This window comes from Ammodytes marinus, assembly GCF_949987685.1.
Source record: "Ammodytes marinus genome assembly, chromosome: 21".
In the NCBI taxonomy this organism is placed as follows: Eukaryota; Metazoa; Chordata; class Actinopteri; order Uranoscopiformes; family Ammodytidae; genus Ammodytes; species Ammodytes marinus.
In genome coordinates, this window is record NC_137225.1 from 20719873 (window position 1) to 20738094 (window position 18222).

General features: G+C 40.4%; 4 protein-coding genes across 4 annotated transcripts; all 4 read left to right on the plus strand.

Moving 5' to 3' along the window:
* Positions 1-52: 52 nt before the first annotated feature.
* LOC307267776 (apolipoprotein D-like) lies at positions 53-3054 on the plus strand. The gene is made up of 5 exons (XM_080050171.1): positions 53-169; positions 1152-1267; positions 1354-1475; positions 2136-2221; positions 2659-3054. The coding sequence occupies exons 2-5, from the start codon at positions 1154-1156 to the stop codon at positions 2886-2888; spliced, it is 552 nt and encodes a 183-aa protein (XP_079906297.1). The 5' UTR covers positions 53-169; positions 1152-1153; the 3' UTR covers positions 2889-3054.
* Positions 3055-4586: 1532 nt separating this feature from the next.
* LOC307267775 (apolipoprotein D-like) lies at positions 4587-9947 on the plus strand. Its single transcript, XM_080050170.1, has 6 exons — positions 4587-4634; positions 4667-4732; positions 7215-7330; positions 7414-7535; positions 8523-8611; positions 9382-9947. The coding sequence occupies exons 3-6, from the start codon at positions 7217-7219 to the stop codon at positions 9609-9611; spliced, it is 555 nt and encodes a 184-aa protein (XP_079906296.1). The 5' UTR covers positions 4587-4634; positions 4667-4732; positions 7215-7216; the 3' UTR covers positions 9612-9947.
* Positions 9948-10967: 1020 nt separating this feature from the next.
* apodb (apolipoprotein Db) lies at positions 10968-14825 on the plus strand. The gene is made up of 5 exons (XM_080049803.1): positions 10968-11024; positions 11540-11655; positions 11739-11860; positions 12198-12283; positions 14350-14825. The coding sequence occupies exons 2-5, from the start codon at positions 11542-11544 to the stop codon at positions 14577-14579; spliced, it is 552 nt and encodes a 183-aa protein (XP_079905929.1). The 5' UTR covers positions 10968-11024; positions 11540-11541; the 3' UTR covers positions 14580-14825.
* A 1569-nt stretch (positions 14826-16394) lies between these two features.
* Positions 16395-18191, plus strand: otos (otospiralin; the record flags this gene model as incomplete). The annotated part of the gene is made up of 4 exons (XM_080049806.1): positions 16395-16450; positions 16594-16660; positions 17513-17536; positions 18004-18191. Exons 2-4 carry the CDS (start codon positions 16603-16605, stop codon positions 18189-18191), a joined length of 270 nt encoding a protein of 89 aa, XP_079905932.1. The 5' UTR covers positions 16395-16450; positions 16594-16602.
* Between the last annotated feature and the right edge of the window lie 31 nt (positions 18192-18222).

Genomic DNA, 18222 nt, shown 5'->3' on the forward strand with positions numbered 1-18222 from the left:
TGAGAAAAATTAAGCTAACGCGAGCTGCTGGTGTGACGTCACTCCCGGTGAACGTGAACACGCCCAGTTGGTGTGCACCCCGGGAGCTCGAGACACTTCTATCCCCATCAACAGCAGAGAGAGCGCGAGCTGCAGCTTCAGACCTCCACCTGACGTCTGTGCACCTGAGGTACGAACGATATAATACAATGAAGTATTCCAAAATGCAGACTGAGCAAGATAAGTGTATATAAATAACTCGTATCGTTAAACTATTAATACTTGTTTTTCACTGGGTTGTATCCCCTGAGGTCCTAATTATGTTTACTATGTCACAGCTTCTTTAACATTAGATAAATGATTCGATGTGATACAATATGATGATATAGCCTACTATATTGTTGGTGTTGTTGATGTTATTGTTACACAGTTAAGTCTAAAAGTGAAAAGACATGTGCCCTGTGTACATGTAGCCTCACAGATGTTATGTGAAACCAGAAGAACAGGTGTGGCTACATGTTATGTTGTGTAAAGAGAAAACATTGACGATATCACATCTTAAATATTTCTTTTTACATAACCATCAACTTGTGGTCGAACCCTTTAACCTCTTTGGGAAACAATAGGCGTTAAAATGTAAATACGTTCTGGTATGGTGCATGTATGACAGGCCAACACCCTTCAAGAATAATGTGGGCTTTGGGTTCAGCTACCTTTTTAAGGTTTAACCCTGTGACATGAAATAACTAAATACACACTTGACATATTTGTGATGAAAGTTCTTTAGTGGTCAGAGGATGGTGATTAAGGGAGATTTGGGTGAATTAGTTAATAGATTATAGATGCCATTTGTGTGAAGGTGATTGCTGTGATAGACTGCATTTTTGCAGCCCCCGTCCCAACACACACCTTTTTAAGATATTTTACTCAATGAATGCTGTTTGTTTGATGAAGGTCTAGCACCAAAATGTTGCCACCAAATACATATATAATTTTGCAAGTAAGACACTGTGCGAGAACCTTTCTTTTTTGATTTACTTTTGGTATTTTAAGCACATTTTATATTACATAAGATTTTGAATGCAGGACTTTAACTGAGTATTTATGCACTGTGCTTTAGCTGCTGTGCAGTCTCACAAACACCTGTTCACCCCTCCCCCCCTCTCCTGCAGGAATGATGTCGTCCCTCTACCTTGTCTTCTTGCTGGTCCCTCTGGTGTCAGCACAAACCTTCCGCTGGGGTGCCTGTCCTAATCCCATGGTTCAGCCCAACTTCAACGTTACGAATGTACATTTCCCATGAAAACATTCATTCATACAATGTCGTCGCTACATGAACTACACAAAGACTAACGCACTGCTGTCTGTTTACAGTATCTGGGGCGCTGGTTTGAGATCGAGAAGCTCCCGGCTTCCTTCGAAAGAGGAAAATGCATCGAGGCCAACTACGCCCTAAGGAAAGACGGTACCATCCAGGTGCTGAACTCTCAATTCTAGTGAGTATTTATTCATACATTTATTCTTTACTGTGATTTTGACTCAACTCAGCATTTGACTTTATTTTTAACAACTGCAGTTTTCTTTAAACTAAGATAAATAATTCAATATGATATAATATTTGATGATATAATTGTTGTTGTTTATGATTACATTGTTACACTGTAGTGTCTAATAGTGAAAATAAGTTTCCCTGTGTGCAGGTTCAGGTGTTACGTGAGACTAGAAGAACAGGTGTGGCTACATGATGTTGTATAAAGAGACGATGGCATCTTACATATGTCATTTCACATAACCATCAACTTGTGGTCTACCCCTCTCTAGGAGACAATAGATCCTGGAATGTAGATGCTTTAGGTATGCTGTGTACACTGAATAATAGGCCAACACCCTCCAAGAACAATGTGGGCTACTCAGTAGATCTTAAGAGTCCAGCACCTGAATAGTACCATATTTTCTCAAAGGCTAACGCTGCACCTTTTGGATAAAAGCAGTTTTAATTTTCTAACGACACCAGCGCATGTGAATACGTTAATGGAGAGATATTATAAATAGATATTGGCCGCTGTCAAGCAGCCAATATGTCCCGCTGTGACTGACTAGTGATTGATTGATAGAGTTCATGTTGCATTAAATGTTTTACGGTCTGTCTCCCTCAGTGAAAACAAGTTTAGCACAGGAGAAGGGACAGCAGTGGTCCATGACCCGAGAGAAGCTGCGAAACTTGGAGTCAGCTTCTCCTTTAGTAAGTATTCATCTTCATCCTTGTGTCATCTTCTGATTTGTCCTGCTCCTCTTCTACTTATTCCTCTGTAGATTATCTTGCTTTTCTATTGTTATAAGAAGTCAACGGTTTTGGTGATAATATCTAGGATAATATTACTAAAATCATGTAGTTATTTGCAATATTGTACAAAGAGCAGGCATTAAAGTAGACACTATATAAACCAGGCATAGATAGTATATAAAATGGATGTAGCATCCGGGCTGACCTCAGTTCATTCAACTGCATTCAATCGTCCTGGCCTATGTGCGTCTGGGAACACGTCTCAAATCTTACACATAGATAACAATAGATTGTGATGGCCCACGTGCCATATTACAGTGACTTTTCAAATTGATTCATAAACTATATTGTGACCATAATCTCTTTAGTAATACCTCCATGTCGTTTGCTCCCAGTTTCTCCCTACAGCCCTTACTGGGTGCTGACCACCGACTATGAAAGCCTGTCTGTGGTGTACGGCTGCACTGACGTCCTCCACATTTTCCACATTGAGTTTGCCTGGATCCTGAGCCGGTCACGCTTCCCAACCGCAGAGACTGTGAGCTCCGGCAAAGAGCTGCTCATGAACGAAGGAATCAACTTGAGCATGATGACGGCCACGGTGCAGACAGGCTGCGAGGACTGATAGGGAGCCATGGAGACTTCTACAAGACTGTGCAGTTTAAAATCAAACATAACATATTTACCTACTTATTCCAAGATTAATTACAAGGGGAGGCTGTGTTTAATCATATATCTGCATGTTAATGTTGCTGCCTTTTTATTATGTAGCATTTTAAATTTAAAGAATATAAAGCAAGAAACGTCTGTCTGTCATTCTGTGTGTCTGTGGCTCGCATATCTCTCTGACACACACACACACACACACACACACACACACACACACACACCGTGGTTTCACAGCTGACTGCTATTGACAAGTTAACGTTATTTGACAGTTATCCAAACTTTTACCTTTTAAACTTCTCCTGTAGCTGGCAAGTACACATAATCCATTCTCCTTGCTAGTGTTGCATCCATCCAGCTTATGACAGAAAGATCAAAAGTGCATGACGAGTGATGTGACAGCCATTTCAATGACAGTGTGACACTGCCTATGTGTAGACTACATCGGTTTCTGTGTCCCACTTTCATGTTACATTTAAGCATGCAACAGCTAATATCTGCTTCCTATTGGCTCTACACTAGTGTGTATATATAATGTCTTTATAGCCTATAAATTACACTTAAACATAAATGAAACACTAATTTCATGTAACTGTACCTGTTCCTCATATTCTTCACAAACTGAAGTTCAGACTGCTGTGTAATTTTGGTATGAAAAAAATGTAAGATCTTTTTAATTTATATTGTTTCATACTTTGAATCAGTAGTAACGGCTCGGTGTTGTCAAGATGGAGAAAAATATGCTCCTGCTTCTCAAAGAACAGGATTTTACTTTCATGTTCTATTAGTTATTTAATTATTAAGTAGGCTAAGTATTCTACATTTCTTAAGGATAATTTTAAAGTTTGGAAACAACTAAATATGGTGTCACTTAGGCACATCAAGCAATACAAATATCAAACAAAGCCAAAGGTGTGAAAGTCTTGGCGACAAACTTCATGCAGTAATTTTACCCTCTGAAATTAAGCTTAGCTTTGAAATACTGACAAATGCACCAATACATTAATTCTCAGTTAGGTACCAATCAATGTAAAATCATTGTGGGAGGGCAACATTTGAGAAATAGCAAAAACACTTACTATTACTTTTAATTATTATTAAAGGAAGGACTTCCCTGAGTAAATAATCTGGGCAAGACTTGGCTGTGTGTGTGTGTGTGTGTGTGTGTGTGTGTGTGTGTGTGTGTGTGTGTGTGTGTGTAGTGTTTCGCATGTGTGGGTCACGCGTGTGTGTGTGTGTGTGTGTGTTTTGGAGATCCACTGGCTCTCCCTCCGCTGACCCCCACTCACCACAGACCACATTCAACCTACTTGCTGTAGTTTGGTCTGGTTTCGCGAGACTATATTCAACCAGGCAGCATCTCTTCTCTGCACGGCTAATCCACTATCATTTGACTTTAACAAAAAGTTGGTAAACTGCATGAAAAATACTTAGAAAAAACACCCACAATAGGCCTACCTACACTAACACTAGTGTAGAATGACACCGCAAATTAACTCTTATTCAGTAGTGACAATGCAGTCTCAGCATTGGCAGTGCTATGTGGGAATGTACGCGTGGGAACAATTCAGCTAACGAGCTGCCTCGTGCTGCCGGTGTGACGTCACTCCCAGTGAACGTGAACACTCCCAGTTGGTGTTTACCTTTATATGTCCATGGAGTTCACCCCGGGAGCTCGAGACACTTCTATCACCGTCAACAGCACAGAGAGAGAGAGAGAGAGAGAGAGAGAGAGAGAGAGAGAGAGAGAGAGCGAGAGCAAGCTGCAGCTTCAGACATCCACCTGACGTCTGCCCACCTGAGGTAGGCCTACGAACAATATAATACAATGAAGTAGGCTATTCCAAAACGTAGACTTAGCAAGATAATTGTATAGAAATTAATCAAATGTTTAAACAATTAATATTTGTTTTTCACTGGGTTTTATCCACTGACGTCCTAATTAGTAGTATGTCTACTATATCACCTCTACAGCTTCTTATACATTAAATACATGATTCAGTATGATAAATGATATGATATACTGTATGTTAGTTGTTGTTGATATTATTGTTACACAGCCAAGGCTATATTGGAAAAGAAGTTGCAGGGCAGTGTGCGTGTAGCCTATAGCTGTTATGTGAAACCAGAAGAACAGGTGTGGCTACATGTTATGTTATGTTATGTTATGTTGTATAAAGAGACAAAAGGAGAGATGGCATCATGTCATTTTACACAACCATCAACTTGTGTAACCTCAATAGACAATAGCCTAGACGTTAACGTGTAAAAACGTTATGAAATGCTACATGTATGACAGGCCCACACCCTTCAATATTGATGTGGGCTTTGGGTTCAGCTACCTTTTAAGGTGACTAAATCATAGGACTAAATACATACACTATACCAAGGAGAAACAAACAGCCTGCAATACGGGTGACTTGTGACTCAGTTAGGCGAGACACTCATTAGGGGGCCAAGCCCGAGTAGGGCTGGGAACCCTATTGTTCTTGTAGGGATTATTCCTATTTTTCTCCGCGTAAAACTGATGCTGCAGCCCAAACCGTAAAGGGTAGGGACATGCCACTTGCATGACTAGATCCAGGTCCATGCCTGGTACGCAGACAAAAAAATTCAGACATGCCGGCCACTAGGTGGCGCTACAAAAAAAGGAAAACGTGTATAACTTCCACACCGAAAGTCCGACAGTCAAAAACTTTATATCCACAGATGCCCACAAGTCAGCTGCATCTTTTGAAATAGGCCACGCCCATTTGCATAGGATAGATTTTTTGCTACGTCGCAAAAACTGTGTCAGTCAACAAAACATACTCCTCCTACAGTTTTTGCCCGATTTGGACCAAACCAAAAGCATTATGCTCTACCAACTCCCACGAGCAAAAGTTGGTCAAATAATTTTTCTACGACCATCTGAAGACCAAACGCTAGAGCTTTAAAGATTCGATTTTTCGATATTGAACATTTCTTCTACTTTTTATTTGAAATGGTGCTGCAGCCCAAACCGTAAAGGGCTGGGACATGCCACTTGCATGACTAGATCCAGGTCCGTGCCTGGTACACAGACGAAAAAATTCAGACATCCCGGCCACTAGGTGGCGCTACAACAACGGAAAACGCGTTTGAGGCTTTAACTCCCACACAGAACGTCCGACAGTCAAAAACTTTATATCCACAGATGCCCACAAGTCAGCTGCATCTTTTGAGATAGGCCACGCCCATTTGCGATAGGATAGATTTTTTGCTACGTCGCAAAAACTGTGTCAGTCACCAAAACATACTCCTCCTACAGTTTTCGCCCGATTTGGACGAAACCAAAAGCATTATGCTCTAATGACTCCCACGAGCAAAAGTTGGTCAAATAATTTTTCTACGACCATCGGAAGACCAAACGGTAGCGCTTTAAAGATTCGCCGATTAGCTTCCTTGTAATACCTTGTACGTAAGTGATCATAAATCCAAAACTATACATCGTATCAAGACAATATTTTAAAAATATGGTCGTACTGTCCTAATGAACATCCTCAAAAAAAATTGGAAAATTTCGCCAAAAGGGGGCGCCAAAAACACAAAAAGTATACATCTCCTTATCCACTTGAGCATCTTTCTCTGCAATTTCTTTGCCTTTTGGTCTATAACAACCAAACCGAACATCCCACATTCAAAAACTTTACGTCCCCGGATTCCATGAAGCGAGGGGCCGGCGCCGCGGACGACGACGCCCGATCCCGAGTTGCGCAGGAGGCTTGGCCCCCGTTCACAACTGCTCGCAGTTCTAGTTTATTTTATTTCTGATTACACACATCATTTTGAATGAATGCATTACACCCCATTACATTTTCTAGTTGTTTGTAATCTATAGTTTTGGGGTTTCTACTCAACTGGTATTTAATTACCAGTTTGACACAATGTTCCAGTACAAATAAAAATATCTTTAATGCTTGCAAGCATGAGTCAGGACACAATCATCAAGGGGACTGTATTGACTGAATCTTTGCAGCCACCCCCTTCTTGAGATGAGCTTTTTAATTATTGTTGTTTGGCTTATGAAGGTCTAGCATTAAAATGTTGTCACCAGATGTATATTTGTGCAAATTAGACATTGTGCGGGAACCTCTCTTTTTGATTTACTTTTGGTACTTAAAGCACGTCAGATTTATAATGCATGGCTTTAACTGAGTAGTTCTGCACTGTGCTTTATCTACTGTGCAGTAATACTCTTACAAACACCTGTACACATACCATCCATTTATTTTCATCTTGTTAAACCTCCCCCCCTCTCCTGCAGGAATGATGTCGTCCCTCTACCTTGTCTTCTTGCTGGTCCCTCTGGTGTCAGCACAGACCTACCGCTGGGGTTCCTGTCCTAAGCCCATGGTTCAGCCCAACTTCAACGTTACAAATGTACATTTCCCATGAAAACATTCATTCGTAGTCGAAGCTATATGCACTACACAAGAACTCATGTACCCGCTGTGTGTTTACAGTATCTGGGGCGCTGGTATGAGATCGAGAAGCTCCCTGCTTCCTTCGAAAGAGGAAATTGCATCGAGGCCAACTACGCCCTAAAGAAAGACGGTACCATCCAGGTGCTGAACTCTCAAGTCTAGTGAGTATTTATGGATATTTTTATTTTTACTGTGATTTTGACTCTACCGAACATTTGACTTTTCACAACTACAGACCTTAACATTAGATAAATGATTCCAAATGAAAATAATATTTGACTTTGTTGTTGTTCATGATGGTATTGTTACACAGTAGTGTCTAAAAGTGAAAAGAAGTCGACCTGTGTGCAGGTACAGCTGTTACGTGAGACCAGAAGAACAGGTGTGGCTACATGTGATGTTGTATAAAGGGGAAAAAAAGGAAAGATTGCATCTTAAATATTTCATTTCACATAACCATCCACTTGTGGTCATACCCTCTAACCTGTATGGCAAACAATAGACGTTAAAATGTAAATACATTCTGGTATGCTGCATGACAGGCCCACACCCTTCAAGAATAATGTGGGCTTTGGGTTCAGCTACCTTTAAGGATTAACCCTGTGACATAAAATAATTAATTACACACTTCACATATTTGCGATTTGCTCAGTTCAGGTCAGAGGGAAGAGATTCCAGGAGACTTGGAAGAATTATAAAGCAATATGTATTAAAGGCTGGGCCAAGGAGAACTAGACTCCAATACAGTGACTTGTGATTCAGTCCTGCAAGACACTAATTAATTTCTTTTATTTGTGATTTCACAAATAATTAAGAATGAATGCATCAAACCACCACCATTTAGTCTAGATATTAATCTACAGTATATTTCTCATCTACTTGACTGACTTGATTCAGTTCTGCGAGACACTGATTCATTTATTTTACTTGTGATTTGACAAATAATCTTCTATGAATGCATCAAACCCCTAACCTGGAAGTAAGAAAAAAATAATATTTGACAAAAATATAATAAATATAATAATATATAATAAAATATATTATAAAAGCGTAATAGCAGCTGTCATAACAAGCGACCAATATGTCCCGCTGTGACTCGTTGATAGAGTTCATATAACATTCAATTACTAACGGTCCGTCTCCCTCAGTGAAGACAACAAGACGGAAATAGCAGAAGGGACCGCAGTGGTTCGAGACCCCAGAGACGCTGCAAAACTTGGAGTCAGTTTCTCCTATTGTAAGGACTCCTCTTCCTCCTCATCCTCTTCATAAATGTGTTTCTGTCATATTTTGATTTGTCCTTCTCCTCTTCTAAATTCTTCCTCTTATCTTGCTTTTATATTGTTATAAGTCTAGGGTTTTGGAGAAAATAATATCTATGATTATATTACTCAAATCTTGTAGTAATTTACTACATTTTACAAGATGCAGGCAGAAAGTGATTGTTTACAGACGTTCCACCCATTATCCTGCCGTACGTTATGAGTGATGATATATCAGCTGAGCCATGATATAGCAGCCTCAGAGCATCTGAAATGTCAATGTCAATGAGCCTCTATGTCCGTCTGTCTGTGAATCATTTATTCTGGTCCACATAGTTGCTCTGGTTCAGTAGATGTTTATGTCCTTGTGTCTGCCAACTTGAGCATTACATCACTGGCTCTAAAGTGGCGATTGTTCAAGACCAACTTTTCAGTCAGGACTTCTTTTGTTTGTCCTTTACATTTACAAACGTCCAATCAATATTTTATAGGTTTATGATCACTGTGTTTATTGCTAATCATGAAATACTATACTAATGTGAAGAACGAGATGTCATCCGCATGTTACAGTAGTGTGTTGCCATTAGCATTTAGTCAGCATAGCTGTAGAATACACAGTAGAAGGGACATTATATGATATTTGTCCACAAGCCATGTTCCAGTGATTTTGTATATCAATGTCTAAACGATATTCCCATCATCATGATCATTGTGTCTCTTACATCTCCATGTCGTTTGCTCCCAGTTTCTCCCTACAGCCCTTACTGGGTGCTGACCACTGACTATGAAAGCCTGTCCGTGGTGTATTCCTGCACCGACATCCTCCACATTTTCCACATTGAGTTTGCCTGGATCCTGACCAGGGACCGTTTCCCGCCTGCAGAGACTGTGAGCTCCGGCAAAGATCTGCTCACAAAGGAAGGAATCAACTTATGCGGGATGACGGCCACAGTGCAGACAGGCTGTGAGGACTGATAGGGAGCCATGGAGACTTCAACAAGACTGCAGTTTAAAATCAGTGTATCAAACATGAAATATTTACCTACTTATTTCAAGATTAATTACAAGGGGAGGCAGTGTTTAATCATATATCTGCATGTTAATGTTGCTGCCTTTTATTATTTAGCATTTTAAATTTAAATAACATATCTGTAAAGCAAGAAACATCTGTCTGTCTGTATGTGTATTTTTTCATATTTTGAATCTGTAACAGTTCAGTGCTGTCAAGATGGAGAAAATGGAATTTGTAACAATGTAATGAAACAGGCATCTTTGTGGCGGGAAAATGCATTGGTGGTGAGTTCTATACTGAAGCTGTATTCACTGTTCGATCACTCTTCTGTAAAAAAGTGTGCATTAAATTGTAAGTGTGCATTAAATTGTGGACATTTTAAAGTTTCACTGTAAAGTTCTTCATCTTCCGCCCACATACGTAAGTGGTGAAAAGTAACTTCTGTAAGTACATGAACTAAAGGTCCAGTTTGAGGAACTTTGTGTTAGTACCTTTACACATTAATTGTTTGCATTAAAAACATATGAACAGTAAGTTAATTTATATGCATTTAAGTGGCAATTATATGTCTCAATGATCAGGATTTAACTTTCACTCAGCTTTTAATGATTTAATTCATAATTAAGTACATATCTTTTGAATAATTTTAAAGTTGGGGAAAAAAAAAAACTATGGCATCACATAGTCACATCAAGCAATACAAATATGAAACAAAGCCGATGTGTCGCGTGGAAGTCTGGGCACAGAACCTACTGCACTGGGTTTTTCCTCTGAAATTAAGATTAGCTTTGTTAGGGGAGAGTGGGGTGAGTTGTTCCGCTTTTTACTCAAAGTGACTTTAAAGTAAGGCCTTGACAATAATGTATCCACCTAACATATGTAAGCAAGACATTAGAAAATTACTCATTTAAGGTTTATATAAAGTAAATATTTTACAAAGATTGAAGGTCAATTTTCCTAAACAATGCCTAGCAGATCTAGGTGTTTTACCTGCAACGCTCACAATGACAAAGTTACCATCATCATTCTGGCCATCTGAACTCTCATCAGTGGTGTCGTTAAGTGGAATGGAGATGTCACCCCCACAAACCATATCCAACCAGGCCAAAAATACACTAGAATGACTTACAACTAGTCAACTGTTACCGCAGTCTCAGCATTGTGACAATGTGGGAATGTGCTCGTGAGAACAATTCAGCTAACGAGCTGCCTCGTGCTGCCGGTTTGACGTCACTCCCAGTGAACGTGAACACTCCCAGTCTGGAGCTCGAGGCACTTCATACTATCTATGGGCACTTCTATCCTCTATCCCCATCAACAGCACAGAAAGAGCGCGGGTTGCAGCCTCAGCTCCACCTGACATCTACGCACCTCAGGTACGAACGATATTATAAAATTAATTAGGCTATTCAAAAATGTAGACTTAGCAATATAATCGAACCCTTTTATTTGTGATTTAACAAATAATTTTGAATAAATGCATTACACCCCCATAACATTTTCTAATTGTTTGTAATGTTATTTTGTTTTGGGGTTTCTATTTTTCTTGCTCTAAGTACCTCCAGTATATCATGGATTTTTGATAAGGTTTATGGCTTTTTTTGATGTTTAATCTTTACTTATTTGGGGTTGAGTAATTTTTTTGTATATTTGATTGTTTATGAGTTCACATGCGTCTTGTCCTCAATGAATGTTGTTTGCGTGATGAAGGTCTAGCATTGAAACCTTCTTTCTGATGTACTTTTGGTACTTTGAGCATGTCAGATTTTTAATGCATGATTTTAACTGTGCTTTAGCTACTGTGCTATATCTACTGTGCAGTAATACTCTCACAAACACCTGTAAACAGACAACAGTTTCATCTTGTTAAACCTCCCCTCCTCTCCTGTAGGAATGATGTCGTCCCTCTACCTTCTTCTCATGTTGGTCCCTCTGGTGTCAGCACAGACCTACCGCTGGGGTCCCTGTCCTACTCCTAAAGTTCAGCCCAACTTCAACCTTGAGAAGGTACATTTCCCATGAAAACATTCATTCATTGTCATCGCTATATGAACTACACACAGAATAGAGTACCCGCTGTCTGTTTACAGTATCTGGGGCGCTGGTATGAGATCGAGAAGCTCCCTGTTTCCTACGAGAGAGGAAAATGCATCGAGGCAAACTACGCCTTAAGGAAAGACGGTACCATCCAGGTGCTGAACTCTCAATTCTAGTGAGTATTTATTTATATATTTTGTTTTACTGTGATTTTGACTCAACTGAGCATTGACTTAATTCAATATGATATAATATTTGATGATACATTTTTTGTTGTTGATGATCGTTACACTGTAGTGTCTTTGGATAAAAGTAGTATTCTTTTTAAATTTATGACACCAGCGCTCAATCACACGCCGGCGGCGTGTGCATTTGTTTAGGGAGTGAGTGAACACGTCTGTGAAAAGATATTGGCAACATAATAGCAGCTGTCATAACAAGCACCCATTATACAACTGTGACTGATCAGTGATTCATATTGCATTAAATGTTTTATGGTCTGTCTCCCTCAGTAAAAACAAGACGAGATTAGCAGAAGGGACAGCAGTGGTTCGAGACCCCAGAGACCCTGCAAGACTTGGAGTCAGCTTCTCCTATTGTAAGAACTCCTCTTCCTCCTCATCCTTTTCATAGTTTTGTTTCTGTCATCTTTTGATTTGTCCTGCTCCTCTTCTACTTATTCCTTTGTAAACTTATCTTGCTTTTGAATGTTATAAAAAGTCAACCATTTTTGAGATAATATCTATGATAATATTACTAAAATAAAATCATGTACGTAGTTATTTAAAAAATGTTACAAAAGGCATGCAGGCAGAAAAGTAAGCATTTGTTTACAGACATTCCACTCATCATCCTGCTTCCTTGCATACCTTATGAGTGATGATACATCAGCTGAGCCATGATGAAGCAGCCTAAGAGCAGCTGTAATGTCAAAGTCAATGAGCCTGTCTGTCCGTCTGTCTGTGAATCATCTACTCTGGTCCACATAGTCTGGGTCAGTAGATGTTTATGTTGTTGATTCTGCCAACTTGAGCATTACATCACTGGCCCTGGCAATTAAGTTAAATGTGATTCATAACAAAAATTAATGAATGGAGACTTGTCTTGGGTGACACGTCTCTTCAACATTGTGTGGAAGTCGGGTACAGTGCCGGAAGAGTGGCAGACCAGGGTGGTGGATCCTCTCTTCAAAAAGGGGGACCAGCTTTTCACTCTCGCAAGGATCCTAGAGGGGGCTTGGGAGTATGCTCTTCTCCAGTCTACATGTGTTGTGTGGACTTGGAGAAGGAGTATGACAGGGTTCCCCGGGAGATACTGTGGGGGGTGCTGCGGGAGTATGGGGTGAGGATGTACCAGGCCCATCCAATCTCTGTACGCTCAAAGCGAGAGCTGTTACCAGGTTCTCTGTAGTAAGTTGGACTCGTTTCCGGTGGGCGTTGGCCTCCGCCAGGGCTGCGCTCTTTCACCAATCATGTTTGTGATATTCATGGACAGGATATCAAGGCGTAGTCGTGGTGGGGAGGGGTTGCAGTTCAGTGGGCTGATGATCTTATCTCTGCTGTTTGCGGATGATGTGGTTCTGATGGCAACATCGGTCTGTGACCTTCAGCTCCCACAGGATCAGCACCTCTAAATCTGAGACCATGGTACTCAGCAGGAACCGATGGATTCTCTACTCCAGGTAGGGAATGAGACCCTACCCCAAGTGAAGGAGTTCAAGTACCTCAGGGTCTTGTTTGCGAGTGAGGGAACAATGGAGCGTGAGATTGGCCAGAGAATCGGAGCAGCAGGGGCGGTTTTGCACTCGCTTTACTGCACTTTTGTGACAAAGAGAGATGAGTCGGAAGGCAAAGTTTTTGATCTACCGGTCGATCCCCGTTCCTACCCTTACCTATGGTCATGAAGGGGTAATGAATGAAAGAACAAGATCGTAAGTACAAGCAGCCGAACTGGGATTTCTCAGGAGGGTGGCTGGCTTCTCCCTTAGAGATATTCGTGAGGAACTCGGGGCAGAGCCGCTACTCCTTTGTGTCGAAAGGAGCCAGGTGGGGTGGTTCGGGCATCGGGTAAGGATGGCCCCCGGGCGCCTCCATAGGGAGGTGTTTCAGGAGCGTCCAGCTGTTAGGAGTCCTCGGGAAAGACCCAGGACTAGGTGGAGAGATTATATCTCCACACTGGCCTGGGAACAACTTGGGATCCCCCAGTCATAGCTGGTCAATCTGGCCCTGCTACCCCCGCGACTCGACTCCGGATAAGCGGTTGAAGATGATGATGATGGAAATATGTAGGGCCACTTGAGGCAATTTAAATAACTCAGGGGTTCAATATAACAACAATAAAAATACCGTAGAAAGACTCATAGTCTTGTCTATTTATATACAGTTAGTCAGTATGCTGAGGACACTTGCATTTATTTAAGAGGTGATCTCAAAGTAAATGTTCGGAAGAATTTTGGACCTCAATCCCAATATGTTTCTAGAATTGTAAAAAAAAAAATTCTGTTAGCTTTAAGCATTGTTAGCCTGGGAACACGTCTCAAATCTTACACATAGATAACAATAGATTGTGTTGGCCCATCTGCCTTTTTGCAGCAATTTTTCAGATCTATATTCCTGTCATTATGATCATGGTCTCTCACATAATCTCCATGTCGTTTGCTCCCAGTTTCTCCCTACAGCCCTTACTGGGTGCTGACTACTGACTATGAAAGCCTGTCCGTGGTCTACTCCTGCACTGACGTCCTCCACATTTTCCACGTTGAGTATGCCTGGATCCTGGGCCGGCCGCGCTTCCTGCCTGCAGAGACGGTGAGCTACGGCAAAGAGCTGCTCATGAACGAAGGAATCAACCTCTACAGGATGAAGGCCACGGTGCAGACGGGCTGCAAGGACTGATAGGGAGCCATGGAGACTTTAACAAGACTGTGCAGTTTAAAATCAGTGTATCAAACATAAAATCTTAACCTACTTATTCCAAGATTAATTACAAGGGGAGGCAGTGTTTAATCATATATCTGCATGTTAATGTTGCTGCCTTTTATTATTTAGCATTTTAAATTTAAAGAATAAATATATAAAATATGTATATAGCCTTTAATTTACACTTAAACAAGATAAGTATGAATCATTTATTTTATTGAACTGTGCCTGTTCTTTAGCCTGGAAATCCTGACCCTGATATCTTGAACGATAGAGGGTCTGGCGACGATCAATAGTAATTTCCAACTCTAGGGGCGGCTCCTACTCGTGCATTTCAAATGCCACTGCACGCAGTTGGATAGCACTACAACCAATCAGAGCGATGCACAAGTGACGTAAGCCCCGTTCGTTTAGCGAACAGCTGTTAAACTGTTCAATTAAACGTTTGCCGTTGTCGGTCGGCAAAACAGAACATTCCACTTACTTGCTAGTGAAAGCTATGAGTCCCGTCTTCCAATTCGTTAAGGGTCGAGGCCAAAGCAGTCTCAAACTCACACAACATATCCGCAGCCATCTTTGATGTTTACTATCACAGCTTCGACGTCGCATGCACGTCACTGTCGTCATCCGGTTACGTCCTCCCCAGAGCACCATATAAAGGGCTCTGGCGCGCCCATATTAGATAGAACCAATTGAAACGTTATACCAGATTTCTGGTAGTCTTGATAAGCTTCAACGGAGCGTCTCCAGACCAACACGCGCAGCAAATTTAATTTGCCAGCGCCTAGTGGCAGGTCTGGGAATGCCAGGCTACCTGTTCTTCATAATTCTTTTCAAAGTTCAATCTGCTGTGTAATTGATATGAAAACATTTTAAGATCTTTTTTAAATATATTTTTTCATATTTTGAATCTGTAGTAACGGTTCAGTGCTGTCAAGTTGGAGAAAATGGAATTTGTAACAATGTAATGAAACAAGCATCTTTGTGGTGGTGGCAAAATACATCGGTGATGAGTTCTGTGTTAAACCTGTATTCACTTTTCTGTCACTCGTCATGGTTTTTATTTATTCCGGTGAACATTGAACTGTCTCTTATGACTCGTTTCCACTGAGCGGCTAAATGAGCAACAGCAAGAACGTACGGAATATAATTTCTTATGTCAAAAGTTAGGAATAAATTGTGGAAATGTTAAAGAGTCACGCCTACATAAGTGACGGAAAGTTACTAAGTACTTTTTACTCAAACACAAATTTAGGTACTTACACTTTGCTTAAGTATTTTTTTTTCTTGCCACGGTTTGCTTAATATACTCCTCAACAATTCAGAGAGTATTTCATCATTTATTTGGAAAATTAGTTTAAGCCATTTGCTTCTGAGCAATGCACTCCGCCAATGACCGATCATTGACCAACCATAGGAAAATAAATTTGCACTGCATAGCTCATCAATCATTTAAAAACAAATCTGATTTCTGGTGTGAAAGTTTGGGCACAAAACTTTCTCTAGTGGCATGAGTTGAATTAAAATATATTATTTTCCCTCGAAATTAAGAAAAGCTTTGTGATACTGACAAATATGCATTACATTCATTCTCAGTTAAGTGCTAATCAATGCATCTTAAGTGAGAGGGTAAAATTTAAGAAAAAGAAAACACCTGGAAATATAAAGGAAGGACTTCCCTGAGTAAATAATCTGGGAAAGGTGTGTGTGTGTGTGTGTGTGTGTTTGTCACGCATGTGTGTGTGTTGGAAATCCACTGGCTCTTCCTCCACTAACCCCCACACACCACAGACCACATTCAACCAGGCAGCATCTCTTCTCTGTGCACAGCTTGACAAACTTTACAGGTAAACACAAATTAATCTAACTATCATTTGAAATTAACAAAAAGTTAGTTAACTGCAAGAAAATACTTTGGGATCATTATAAAGCATTAACCTTGAGTATGTGCTGTTTGCATGAATTCATAAGTATTTTCTTGTTGGTTTAGGACGCCAAGATGAAGCTGTTGGTGTTGCTCAGTGTCCTCCTCTGCCTTTTCGCCTGTCATACCAGCGGTGAGTTCATCTCCTCTTAATCTGTATATCATAATTCATCTTTGACAGGTTCATTTAAAAAAAAATAGGATATAATGGAAAAAGTATTTTTTTCTATTGTTCTATATTCATTACGCATTTTTCTGGTTTTAATTTTGATGATTACGGCTTACAAATCATGAAGATCAAAAATATAGCGCCTCAAAATATTAGAACATTAAATAAGACGACCAGAAAAAGGAATAGTCTGATACTTGGATATACTGGATGTTGGGTTTCCATGAGCTGTACATATCTTGTAATATTTAAACGTGTGTGTAAAAAGACTGAACTTTCTAGTTTTTAAGATGCACCTGCACATGCTCTTGAAGGCTGGCGTGTTGTAATTTACATTTAGTTTGGGATTTATGAGATGTTTTTACTCTATCAACAGTTTGATATATGCACACATAAATACTTATAGCTGTGTGTATATTGTATATACTATTCTCCCAGGCGTGACGTGTCTGCATCTATTGCAGATTATTAGTTTTTGGTGAACGCACGTGTACAAAGAGGACTCTGTCTATTGTTGAATTATTCCTGCTTTGGGTTGTGTATCTGTGTGTGTGTGTGTGTGTGTGTGTGTGTGTGTGTGTGTGTGTGTGTGTGTGTGTGTGTGTGTGTGTGTGTGTGTGTGTGTGTGTGTGTGTGTGTGAGTATGGTCAGCAAAAATATTTGAGGAGGGGGTAGATATCCACAGTCGTCTGTGAGTTTTCTGCTCCTGAATCCCGTCTTTGTACCATGGAAGCCCTGGAATGTTTGGAAATGTTAATTTTCCTCTCTCTCTCTCTCTCTCTCTCTCTCTCTCTCTCTCTCTCTTCCTCCTCACAGATGCCAGAGTCATCCCAGAAGGAGGTACTGTATATAAATATAACTTATCCTTTTAGATGCCTTTACAAAGATGGCCTTGGATATTTTGAAGTCTACCCATCACTTCCACTTCTCAGTGTTCAGATACCACACTGTGACAATACTCTATTTTAAGAAAATATCTTTAAGTGGAGCATTACATTATATTATATTCTAATATATTTTTGTTCAGTGTTTTCCAATTATATTTCATGTTGCTGGATTAATATTCCTGTATTATATTGAACCATTGGTTCTCGAAGGTTACTGTGACCTTGTCTTGAGTGTTGAAATATTCTGTATTTGCTTTATTTTGAAGGATCATTGTTGTGAAGTCTGTCTCTTCACCTTTGCATGCTACAACTTCACAACCCCCGTTCTCAAAGTGTGTGTGTGTCAATTGAACTGTCTGACCCTGAGCATGGTGGGAATATCTCCTGTCCTTGTCTCTGACCTGTCGTTTATTCTCGTAGTGCCGTATGATGAAGCACCAGGGGTTCCCTACTGGCCCTACTCTACCTCTGACTTCTGGAACTACATCGAGTACTTCAGATCCATCGGCGCCTACAACCACATCAACGAGATGGCCCGCACCTTCTTCGCCCACCAGCACCTCGGAGACACCTTGGGATATGAGACCAATGAAGGACACGAACACTGACAAGTTTAAGATATCCCAAGTCAATAAAAAA

Excerpts from the sequence above, each read along its gene's own strand:
- apodb (XM_080049803.1), top strand. The coding sequence starts at position 11,542 with ATGATGTCGTCCCTCTACCTTCTTCTCATGTTGGTCCCTCTGGTGTCA. Across the intron at positions 11,861-12,197 it reads GTGCTGAACTCTCAATTCTA|TAAAAACAAGACGAGATTAG; the intron begins GTGAGTATTTAT and ends TGTCTCCCTCAG. Across the intron at positions 12,284-14,349 it reads TGGAGTCAGCTTCTCCTATT|TTTCTCCCTACAGCCCTTAC; the intron begins GTAAGAACTCCT and ends GTTTGCTCCCAG.
- LOC307267775 (XM_080050170.1), top strand. The coding sequence starts at position 7,217 with ATGATGTCGTCCCTCTACCTTGTCTTCTTGCTGGTCCCTCTGGTGTCA. Across the intron at positions 7,331-7,413 it reads CCAACTTCAACGTTACAAAT|TATCTGGGGCGCTGGTATGA; the intron begins GTACATTTCCCA and ends GTGTGTTTACAG. Across the intron at positions 8,612-9,381 it reads TGGAGTCAGTTTCTCCTATT|TTTCTCCCTACAGCCCTTAC; the intron begins GTAAGGACTCCT and ends GTTTGCTCCCAG.
- LOC307267776 (XM_080050171.1), top strand. The coding sequence starts at position 1,154 with ATGATGTCGTCCCTCTACCTTGTCTTCTTGCTGGTCCCTCTGGTGTCA. Across the intron at positions 1,476-2,135 it reads GTGCTGAACTCTCAATTCTA|TGAAAACAAGTTTAGCACAG; the intron begins GTGAGTATTTAT and ends TGTCTCCCTCAG. Across the intron at positions 2,222-2,658 it reads TGGAGTCAGCTTCTCCTTTA|TTTCTCCCTACAGCCCTTAC; the intron begins GTAAGTATTCAT and ends GTTTGCTCCCAG.